Raw genomic sequence first — 12,692 nt, 5'->3', positions numbered from 1 at the left:
GGTTTAAGTCATGCAATCCTATGTTATAGCCAACCAGGTCCGGCCCCCCATCAAAGTCAGGAACAATAATGTGGCCCCCAGAGAAAAAAGTCTGAGGAACCCTGGTGTAAATGAACATTGGACATTTTACACAAATCAAACGACTAAACATCAGATTTTAGCTCTCCGTTTAAATGAACGGGCTTCGCACTCGACCGGAAGTGTCAATACAACGGAAGTGCCGAGACAAGGCAAAAAGAGGAAAAAGGGGCGGGGCATAATACAGTAAGTCAAATTTTGATTGGCTGATAATTCTGTCAGTCACGCTGGCTGTCAATCATGTGTGTGATCTGACAACACAGGAGCAGCTGAATCTGTAGCAGGATCAAAGGTGGAGCAGTAGAAGGTAATTTCCTACTCAAAAATGTCCTTAAACACCTCAATAATACCAATATAAGCAACTCATCTGTACATTATATAATTATCAAATATACTTTGAAGACATTTTACCCTTTTTTTAAATTAATTTGGTCAGGGCTAGCAGAGAAGGCCATGCTGGCCCCGATGGCCCACCACAGGGGAAACGGTGTGAAGTGAAAGGCTTCAGTAATGTAATGTTAGTCTATGGGCAGTGTTTGATAATCCCCTCTAAAATGGTGGATATTTATATTGACGTTCATGTTATAACATTTAATCCCAATGTCTCTTAATTACATTTTATATAGCATTCATTGGCAGGAAACATTTGTTTTCGGTAACCATTACAAATGGTATAGTAGGTCTGGCTATATCATAAAGAGTCTGTGGATATCAATGTACAGCATTTACAGCCAGCTCGACTCCTGAACCTGGCTGTGAAAGTGATGAACTGAACACAGTGTGAGAGAGATTCCTTAATAAGGCACTTCCAGAGTGCAGGGATGTGTCATTTTGAAAACCAATCCTTATTAACTACCACTCACCGCTGTGTGCTCAGCTCAAACCCACTACGTCGTCCACTTAACAAACCTATAGTCAACTCAGAGCACAGTGAAGTAGATTTACAGAGCAGTGGGAATCTAGGGCAGTGAGGCTTCATTTGCTCTCATACTCTGATGACACACAATCTATACATGAAGCAGCTAAAACTGCCTTAATGGAAACTACTGGGGTTTAAAATGTCGTGCAACTCAAACATAGCACACAATCAAGACAAGTCAAGTTCCAGAAAAGTTTGTTCATAAACTCCAATAACATTATTCCCAAAATGAATAGTGCATAAAAGTATGTTAGACTTTTGAGAAAGGAAATAACAAACAGACAACACAGAAAGGAAAAAAAAATCAATACATCTATTAGGGTTGTATCCATCCCACACCCTTTTTCTTTACATCCCTCATTATGTTCTCACAAGAGCAACAGCCTCCTGCCATCGCCCTTCTGTCCACACAGCCATAAATACTGTATATGGGAGAGACTCAGCATGTGTGCGCCATCACTTATACATTCTCTTTGGTTCTCTCACCCACTGTTACCTCCTACTGTCTTCTTCTTCACCTTGTGAGTAGGCCCTGGGACTGATACGGGCATCATCAATGCGCCCAGAGAGGTGTGAACGCTACACAGGTCATAAATAAACCACAGAAACAAGGACAGCGCGGGAGCTGCTATAGGATCGCTCAGCGGTGTTCATCGATGCAGGTTAGACGCAGAGTCATAGCGGGTATCGAAAGCAAAAAAAGAGTAAACGCTTCTTGGGCACAGTGAGCTCAAGCTGGCTCTTATTTCTCAGTGTGCTTGCCAGTTTATAAAGACAACAAAAACAAAAAAACAATATGGTTGCTGCGTCCATGTGCACGCTTGCGTCATAGCTTCATCAACAATTCAAATCCCTCTGGCCTTGTCTTATAGCGATCGTGAAGTGATATACATACAATCAGCTTTCAACAAACGTAGAGCCTAGAGTAAAAAAAAAAAAAAAAAGGCTTGAGTAGAGACAGAGTAGAAGGACCTGCTAATGAATGCTTGGATTAGTATCTCGGGATCGCCACTGCGCTTTTAAGTGCACACCTATTATGTAAATACGCTCACATAAACACACTGCCCTCCAGCAAACCAGGCTACAGTAAAAAAAAAAAAAAGGCGCCAACTGGGAAAACATAGCAGCGTTGAGAATAGCCCGACTGTGGTGTACATCCACTACACGAGCGGCACAAGGAAAAAGCAGTTGAATTTCATTGCACCGTTCAGTCTCATCCTATAAGAAGTTTTATGGCGGCCGCAGATCAGAAGCCCGGTCTGACTTTTTTATTGTTCTTCTGGCTCCCTTTAACAACGGCGGATGCTTACGAATGCAGATCAAACTGTCCTGAGGCGTGAGGGGTAGCGCACTCTGGGAAGCGCTGGCCTTTCCCTTTAAGACGGAATAACTTCGAAAGGCTTTGCGGATCTGGCCCTTGGGGAGGTGGTGGGGCGGGAGAGGCGGGGAGGGGGTGATGGAGCGGAGATACACAGAAGCGAGTAATAAATGTTCCTACACAGTTTACTGTCATGCTGTGGGTCAGATATTTATAGCGGACAGTGGCGTAGTAATGTTCGAAATTCTATTTAGTTAAAAAAAGTGTTCCCAAACATCCCGCTGTGTGAAGAAGAGTCACTGCAATAAGACACTCGCTGACAATGCCCTAGCAACAACTTAGGACATGTGGCTTTAGGTCAATTGAACTGACACACTGAAAACTTCCATCCACTATTAATATTACATTCATTTCACAAATTGTATTCATTGAACATTGATCATGGCCACATAGTTTCAGTTTTATGCCTACTGTAAAATAAAGGTGAAATATAGAGTAAAAATACAGTAGCCTTCTGAATAATGTATCTTCCAAAAGCCATGCAGATTCAAAATGCAAAAAATAACCAGCTTCACCGAGCACAATGTGTAACCTAAGCCATCCGTTACATAAATGTAAAAAAAAACATTTGCAAAATGATGCCCCAGAGAGATGACACCGCACCTCATCTGTTTTGTTCTCTCTATCTCTCACACTGAGTCCCAGGGGACAATGGACCACCTGGTTACCATGGATACAGGGACAGAATGCCCCAGCATAGCCACATTCTCTCACACACAGTCAAATGACCTTTAGCGCAGAATATAAGTATGACCAAATGTATATCTACAGAGGAGAGTGTGCATAACGAGTTATTATGACTCATGAAAGAATGACGGTGATAAAAGGATTTGCTATATGATACAGAGAGACCAGGAGGAGACCGGGAGGAGAACAGAAGAGGTGTGTTTACATTTACATTATTGACGTTACCGGACCTGGATATGTCTGGGGAGACACAGAGAGAGAGAGAGGGACCAAGGCTGATAGAAAAGAAAAAAAAAGGAAGGATTGTGCTGGTTCCACAAGAGCAAATCAATCAGTTTAATCTTGGTGAGTTGGAGAGAGGAGCGAGGAGAGAAATGACAGAGTGAAAAGACAAAGGAGCAGAAGATGAGAGGCATTAATACTGAACCTCCTGCAGATTAATAATTTGGTAGCACATGCAGTTGTTGCAGCTGGACATAGATTGAACTTTATAGGCAGACTCAGCAGCAAAAAGGCTTCAGGTTCAATCCCCTGGCATTCTCCCCAGGTGTACTGTCCAACACACTTTCTATACGTTTTTTTAGCTTTTAATATCAATCAATCTTTCAGTGATTGGAATACTGTATTTCAATTATTTGATGGCTTTCAGTAACAGCCATTTCTGCCACAACAGCATCAGATCTTATGGCTTGGGACGGACACTGGGAGCACGTTGGCTGTGACAAACATTATTCCAATTCCTTTCCACCAGCTGTCTTTCTCTTTGTTCAATACGACCTAATTATACAGCGCAAATATATCTTATTTGTGTCTTGTCTCAAAACGCGTCGTTATAAATGGTTCAATGACAAATTGAATTGTCTGAACAAACGGAATACAGCAATCAATTAGCATTAATCTAATGTGCCATACTGGATTCAAAGCATTGTCTCTAATGTCTAAAAATGGCATAGAGCTAACTTAAGCTTGCATAATGAGATGCTAAACCTTTCCTTTGCTCTGACGTCTGAATGAACTTCCTTTTATGTGTCTGAAGTCATAGACACTGCGCCCATGACAGAAATCTTTACTATCGGTTGATTTACCTATATATTTAAAAGGTGGCTTGAAGTTATTCCGTTTCTGGCAGATGTGGCCCCCTCCAACCTCTCATTTTTGATCCGTTTCACTTTTCGTGGTTCGATAAAAACAGAAATGCCATGAGAGTTACTTAGAAGAAAATGTCTCTTTGACGACAGTGAACTAGGTGTGCTAAAAATGAGCAGCCAATGAGTTCCTTTACAGACTTGAAGCAGCTGTATTTCCACTTTGGTGATGAGTTGTTTCATGGTTGTTTCACAGCGACAAAACACCCCGGACTTCTTGGTAATGCAGGAAATGATCAAAATGCTCAAATACATACCGTAAACTACACCATATATTACACTGTATGTGAAAATGCTGCTGATTTGGCAACAAAACAAAGCTATATCATTATTTATTAACCTGCGGGTGTTTTATTCACCGGCTACAGCGAGCAAACTAATGAAGCCGAGGCACCAAAAGTCCAAATCACTCAAAAGTAAATGGCCTGTTCGTCTTCTCGGGGTCTGATTTGTGAGGCTGGTACCGCTTCGCCTTTTCAGCTTCAATGCATCAGGGCCTTGTTGATATGCATAAGGGCGGCCAGCGACATGGAGAAAATCCCCTTTGTCACTCTTTATTCTGATCTCTGCTTCAGAAATTCATTGCCGGCTCAAAAGACGGCGCGCGCCACCGGATCGCTAAATCATAACTAGCTATTTTCTCTGCAAATGGCCAACGTGCCAGTTTGCAGCCCAGCGGGAGGTGCTTGTTTCACAGATCTGGCATATCAAGGTTAGAAGAAAGGCCGTGACGAATGCTCCTACGGCTCCCTTACTTTTCACACTGGTTCATGGTCTGTATAGGTAGATAAAGACAGAAAAAAAAAAACTGTGCACCACAATTTAAAACGATGCAGAATGATCAGCAAGGACCTAAGTTAAACAAGTGGGCGTTGCATTGTCACATATAAATCAATAGTCATAAGGTTAAAGCAATACTTAGCAACTTGTTAACCATAAAAATCCTTTCCGTAGTCCCTCTGGGGGTAATACAAGTGTTAATGGGATGATTGGGGTGTCTTTCATCTCCCCCTAGTGTCTCTGGCCAGAAAACCATGCTTGTAACTTGACTGCCACCGGGTCGGAGGCCCCAATACACACTAATAGAATCACGAAGAAGAAGTTAACATGCTAACGGGCAAAGCTAGCTGCGTGCTAGCGCCACTTAAACAGTATTTACAGCTAAGTTTGAGTGAAAAAAATGATCTCCATTGTGTAATTGGATGTACAATATCCCTCGCTCCCTTTGTCTTTTCTGTCAACGTAGTATTTACTCTCATGGACAATTAATAAGTAAAAAAAAATGCAACATGCTACAACACCTGTGGCGCCTATGGCCTCTAGGGCGCACGAGTTACTTAGTACTGCTTTAATTGGTGTCAGAATGTTTTTTATTCCAAACCACCAAAGTGGCCCATTGAAGAACCACAGCTGTTGAGCCACGTTCTATAATGAATACGCCGCTGTCTGCAAATGGAGAGGAGTCACGTTAAAAGCTACAATTTCAGGCGTGCCCTTGCTCCACAGCGTCCCGTCCCGAGGGATTTGAACTGCTGTCCTTTGATCGTCATCGGTCACATGACCTCTGCCAGTGAAGCTTTGATGCAGAAGAAACAGCAGCGCCTGACTAAAAATACCACCCCACTAAAGTAAGAACAACTCAGACGACAAAACTTCTACCCGGTTTTCCGTTTCCATTCGGCTAAACTAACAGGAAGATGGGACGAGGCAGTCATCAGTCAGGCGCCCCGATGTATTGACGTGACCGTGGGGTTAGCGTTGCCATGACACTTATTGACTTGTTTTCAGTGACATCACTTGAAGGGAACAGCGATGATGAAGCAACATAAACACATTCATGGCCTGAGCACACATAAAGAAACACACACACAAAAATAACAAAAAGCTCATTGTAAAAAGAGATGGGGATGAATACAGTTTGCAACTGCTAGCCTATACATTTAAAGTAATTTATGTATATGTGTATTGACACAAATCAGAGCAGGGACAGCTCTTTTTTAATATATAAAACAAATAAAATAAAAGTAAACATGTTTTTTTAGTAAGTCAGTTCACTCTGTGTCAGATGTGCAATGCTTCAGACATTGTAGACAAGAACCTCCATGACGTGACACGAAATCTATCTATATTCACAAAGCACGGGGTGTCATGGAAAACACCACCCTAGTAGACACCTATAGAGGACCTTTTATTGCACGTGGCATCCATTAATTGTCATGAGTTATTGCAGCTAAACATAGACAGGACAGTGGAGAGTTTCTAGCTGTGGGATATAGGGCACATCTATGCTTTCCATATCATCAACAATGGGGGGAACATGAGCAGCTCTCATGACATCCAGAGGTCAAAAATCACAAGACTATTATAGATATGCTGGACAAATTAGACTGACAATTTAGAAACAGGGGTCCTATCCAGCAATATGCTAGTACATTAATCACCTTTTAAAATACAGGAAAAAGCCCGGGCAGACGGAGGTGGATAGCCCCGGGGCTGTGGTGGTCCCTGCATCTCAGTGACACCCATTTATTATGCATAAAGATTATGAATAAGTCAGGAGATGAATAAATGATTCGAGTTTCCTTCTTTTTGGGGTGACCTGGTAGATTTGAAGTAACAGTCTGAAATACCGAGGTCAGCAGATAAAGAAGAAAAGAGAGGAATGAAAGGTTGATCTTATCGTCCTTCCCATTAATCTGCTTTAACTTTATACCACCAATAATATACATAGTAAAAGACAGATAGATTAAAAACTCCAAATACTAGTTACATAACTATCTGCCTTTTCACTCTAACTGTGAACATGATCTCATTTGAGAATATTCACATTTTGGGTATATACTATTCTTATGTGCTTCTCAGGAGGGTGTCAGAGGGTGTTTGTGTTGCTTCTGATGCAGGTGTGTTGGTCTGACTCACCACTGTCCTGTGCTCCAGATCCTTCACAGCCATCCTCATCATCACAGTCTCCGCTGCCTCCCTCCCCTCTCTCTGCATGCTCGGTGGGTGTACTGCCTTCTTCAGATTCTTCCTCCCTCCTGCTGGTCTTCATGGTCCAGCCGAGCCCTGCTATCAGCTCCTAGACGCAACAAAAAAACCCGTAAAATATGGAAAATTAGTACCAATAGCAACTAGAAATGCAATGGCTGCGCCATTGCGATTGACTGCGGAATTGCGGGAAGCGAATGCAGAAATTGCATAAACTGTTTAAATTGCATAAATTGCTTAATTTGCATAATCCAATTTGCATAAACTGTATAAACTGCATAAAGTGGTCAAATGCATGAATGGGTTAATTTGCATAAATTATGTAAATCTTTAAAATTCATAAATCCTAAATGGCATAAACTCTTAAGTTGCATAAACGGTTTAAAATGCATAAAGTGGTTAATTTGCATTAATTGTTAATATTGCATAAACTTTTATATTCCATAAACTGGTCAAACTGTTGAAATGGCCTCAGTGCTTGATTGGCAGAAGCACAAACGGCTGAAAGGCCTGGAGTCTCCCCCATTGGCTGGATTCCCCCATACACACCAATGCAAAAATGTCAAACTCTCGTATAAAAAAACTGGAAAACTGCAGAAGGCCAATTTTTTCTCAAAACCCACAAGTTGCATAAACTGAACATGCACAAAGTGCAGAAATTGCATAAAATGCAGAAAAAAGTGCAGAAAAGCATGGATTTGCGGCAGCCCCATTATAAGTCAATGGGAAAAATCTCCAACATTTTTGCCGATTGCGGAAAAACCGTAAATAGCAGAAGTCCCAAAAGTAATAGCACCCTTCTCCTCAACATGCGGAACGTTTTGATGCATAACTTGCATAAATTGCACAAAGCATGAAGGTGCTGAAAGCTCTAGAAAATCGGGAAAAAGATGGAAGAGGAATAATAATAAAGAACATGAAAACCAATAATTGACTGCGGAAGAATTCCGCAGTCAATCAATTAGTTATTGGTTTAGTCAAATAGTAATCAATAATTCATTCTTATTCATTTCTGTGCATGTCTTAAATGGGAAATACAAGCATTCATTTATATAACAGCAGGCCAACAAATCAATGGTGCCATGATAAATGCTAGAACAGATCTGATGATGGTCTATGGACTTTAAGAACTCAAAATACACTTCCAAGTTCTATCTATTACATAACAAAAGTCAGGAGACAGATAAGTGTCAAAGTACAGCCGTAGATCAAGAAACAATCAAATGATTACGTGCAATAAAATGTGCACTTAAGAAGAGAGATGGCTATCACAGAAGAAAGAGTAAAAACTTATAACCAATACAGCCCTGAGATCTGCATTTACAAAGCAGTTTGTCACAGAAAGTACTTTACAGCTGATTGGACACACATAACAGTCATGAGTTATTGCAGCTAAAGATAGACATGGATGTAGCTACTTTCACAGCTGCTGAGGAAATGGCATTCCAATAAAGAAATGTTTGCAGGTCGATGTTTATTTTTGTATAACTGTGGTATGTTGAAGATGAGAGAACAATGTAACAATAAATAACTTTAAAAACATGGATGTAACACTTAAGCTGGCCTAAATAAAGGACCCATCTAGGCCAGGAATGAAATAAAATTGGATCAGCCTATTTGTCATTATCACTAATTTCCCCAGTGACTAGCCACAGTAACACACTGGCCCATTGTACACAACATAACACTGGACAGGCTTCTATATCTGGTGTTCTTAATAAGTATATTAGGTATTCAATTATGTACATCTAGTCTAGAATGTCCCATACTGTACATAAAGTATTTACTGCAAGATTTCCCCACTTTTATATCCAAATCCCTTAGTTATTGTTTAGTTACAATTAAAAACACATCTTCTGAACATACTGTATTATCATCAGTGCCATTGTTTTGTGCACAAACGAACATATGACAATAATATATATATATATCTATATATAGATATATAGATATATATAGATATTATATAATAAGAGAGAGCCTGCACAGGTCACAGTGCAGGCAAAGGCTAATTGAGGTCGCTCTATTTATGTTGAATCCATATCATATACTGCTCACTTAACTCACAGTGTGGTTGTAGGGGCATGTAACTTAATGCAGACCCAGTGGTTTGACACACAGGATTATACACAATCTGCAGGTACTTTTTGTTTCCGTTAATGAAGTGATATTCTCTGGGCGCGATAAAAACAAACTGTTGGGTTTCCACAGTGACAGGGACTTATAATTGGTACATCGTATGATAAATGTGCACCTGGGATGGTTAGATACCGTGGGTAATATAAAGTCCTGCCGAGAATATAGATAAGGTACAAAGTCTAAAATAAGAAAGAAAATGTACAGATACTAAATTTCATTCCGTTTCTCGAAAGATTACATGAAAGAAATAGAACTAAGCTTATGCTATAACAGTGATTTATGGCTGACTAAAAATGAGCATTAGCACACAAAACAAGCCTCTTTTTCCCAAAGGAATTTTAATGGTTACATAGAATTGTTGTTATCAATAATGTGTGTTCTTCTGCAGCTGTACCATATGGCTGGGGTGAGGTATACAATTCAATACCCATTTGTTTAAACATTGTATTTTTTCGCAAATCAAAAGCCTGTGCAATATATAAGCTCATTTGCAGCTTTCCCCTGGCACCATCCTCTACTATAAAGTTTTCAGTATAACGAAGGATATAGGAAATCCCTTCATACTTTGGGCACAATTCGTACAGCAAAATCAGAGCTCAGATAACCCGGCGACTGTGACAATGTGTCCAAAGGGACTAGAAACAGAACAGACTGTAGTGATTCACACATGACACTGGATAAACCCCAGTGAAGAATCCCTCCACAATCTCATATAGAAACAGATTATTATTATTATAATATTTTTTTTATGACAATTAGTTCGAGCTCGAAAGTAGCAGAGGTGAGACTTTCACAAATGGATTTTCGAAAGCGAAGAGGAATGACCTCATTAATAACAGGCAAAATTAGAAAGTTTGAAAGTTACAAATGAACAACCCCAGTAAACAAACCATTAATAACATTGGACAGGAAAGAGTAAGGGGTGTTCCAGTCACTTACATGGACCAACATTAATTAAACCTAAATGGATCTAATTGACAATCGTCTTCTCGGATTATTATGGGAGGAAATAAACAATCCTCTTTGAAAAAAAAAAAAAAAAAATCACATCTTCACTTGTGGACAATGCAGTGAAGCAGTTGTAGATCACCTTTATATTACAGGTTGTTGATTAGCATCGTGTTCTACCCACTTTAAACGGCTGTTGTGCCCTTGGAGGAGAAAGCCGACTTACTACAATAAAATGCTGTGACCAATACTTCCCGTTTTGAATATGATCAGTATATGGTATTGTAATTTTCACTCTGGAGCTTAACATTATCTGACAGTCTCCTTGTTAATTTGAGCCCACTCCAGCTCCTATATGTGGTGTGGTGGTTTCCTAATTAAGTCCTTGGGCATGCTGTCACCTGCCTCCCCCGTAAAATCCCGATGATAAGTGTTGGGACTACTGACCTTTTCTATTACAGGGCACACCACGGCGGGCTGATTAGAGCGCCCCGTGATTGGTTGACCATGTACATACAGATCTTAATTGCCAGGATATGCAAGTGGCAGCGCTGATACAAAGCCATTAGAGAACAGTGCGCGTCTTTGGTCTAACCGCAGCATCATCAAACAGAATCGAAGAGTGAAGGATAAGAGAGCGTATATGATTAGATCGGGAGGTTCACGGACCCCTACAAAATGGCTGATGAGTTGTTTAAAATTCTAAGGATGTCCCTGTGTTTTTTTTTTTTAATATACAGTATGTAGCCTCGCCTTTAATCTGTGCTGGGGAGGAAATGGGGCATCTGACAGCCACGAATGATAATTAATAAATGGGGCACATTAATGTGTTTGATGCAGATGAATGGCTCTACAATGAAAAACCGGGCCCATGACCTGGCAATATTGTGTATCATATAAACTCTAATGTGAATAAATGTTGGTTGGTTAAGTAACCGAGAAGAAAAAATCTCTCAGGTTATATTTTAGTGCAGGAAATTTAGCATGGCGCTCATGTTCGCAGGTGTTAGTGTCAAAAAGACCATTTGTAAGAACTCGTATCATTCACAGGCCGTGACCAAAGCCTGGCATTTCCACCTAATCTTCCACTTTTAACACATTTTTAGGGTTTTTCCATCTTTCCATCCTCAGTGTCTCAATATGTCACTACAGAGCATTACACAGTTACAGCAAAGTGTATCTCTGTTTGTTTGGGAAAGAAATATAATAATGCATTTACATTGGCAGATATAACAGCCTTAAAAAAAGTAGCTGTCTGAATATTATTAGTCAAACGTCATGCCAAAATGGTCAGCCATTTTGTTGGTAAGTGACAACAACAGTATTTATTTATAGAAAGTGATGCCACAGCTAGGCCACTGTTGGAAATTTGGTCCCTCATTTGGAAAAGAATTTGGTATATTAGGCTTTTTGCATGTAATGTTTGGTAGTCTCAAACACATTTTTATCACCTTCTTAACCTTTGCTGGTTAGAAAATGCAATATGGATATGAAACAGCTGCAACAAAAATATCCAGTAGTGGCACTTCCTGATGTTCAAGCAATCTCCTCATTAGCCCCTCCCAAACACCCTCCTCTTGCTCCCCTTTGCTGCACAGCTGTTTCAATAAAGACAAGAAAACAGGCCCGTGTGGCTGTGGTGAAAGGATTAAGTTTAGCAAGAGATGGAGAGGTGAGGAAAGCCTTCCCTTGATACATAGGACCTGAGGAGGAGCTTTTTAAAGAGCCTCCATGGTGCTGTGAATAGCCTCTGGAGAAGATTCAGTGATTACTCAAAAAGATGCAAGTGGATCCTAAGTAATACAGTTCTGTCTGGGTAGGTTTTTGATGAGAGAACATGGTGAAATCCGCTAAAAGAATTTGATGTGGTTATAACAACACGGGCCCTGTTAATTTGTGTGCATTTGTGTTAGCCCCGTGTTTGTGCTAGCATTGTACCTTATTAGCATCTGTTTGTGTGCATGTTATCAAGACCGGACACGGGCTACACTGTTCATTAAATCAAGGACTAATGCATAGGTTACACAGAATTAATGGGCCTGAGAAAGTAAATCTCATACATAAACGATTTACATGGCCGCTGCGTGCTGCTGGGTGGGAGCGCTTGTGGATATGATGTGGGGAATGCTGAACGGGCATTTCCTTCATCTAAACATGATTAATGGACACGCCACCAAAATTAGACAGAGCGCAAAACAAGCTGCTACAGCAGAAAGCAAAGCATGTCTGCTCTTAAGCCTGTTTTTGTTCATGCAATTGTTTACATACTAATCATACTACTTATTGTGATGCAATTAATCTGTATAATAAACATGTGAAATGGTATTGCACAAAGGACAGTGCTTTGCAAAGACAGGGAACAAACTACTTTTCATAAAAGTACAAATGGACTTAGAGAAACCTGGCCGCC

At 40.4% G+C, this 12,692-nt stretch overlaps 1 protein-coding gene across 1 annotated transcript in view; it reads right to left on the bottom strand.

Moving 5' to 3' along the window:
* Window positions 1–12,692, bottom strand: part of LOC306977320 (glypican-5-like) — a 45,222-nt gene that overhangs the window by 10,516 nt on the left and 22,014 nt on the right. Inside the window, exon 9 of the mRNA XM_079575603.1 lies at window positions 7,127–7,286. Within this exon, the coding sequence (XP_079431729.1) occupies window positions 7,127–7,286 (160 nt within the window). The remainder of the gene's footprint in view (window positions 1–7,126; window positions 7,287–12,692) is intronic.

Source organism: Gobius niger, assembly GCF_951799975.1.
Source record: "Gobius niger genome assembly, chromosome: 17".
Taxonomy (NCBI): Eukaryota; Metazoa; Chordata; class Actinopteri; order Gobiiformes; family Gobiidae; genus Gobius; species Gobius niger.
The sequence above is the reverse complement of the archived record's forward strand: the minus strand, read 5'-3'. Positions and strand labels throughout refer to the sequence as shown.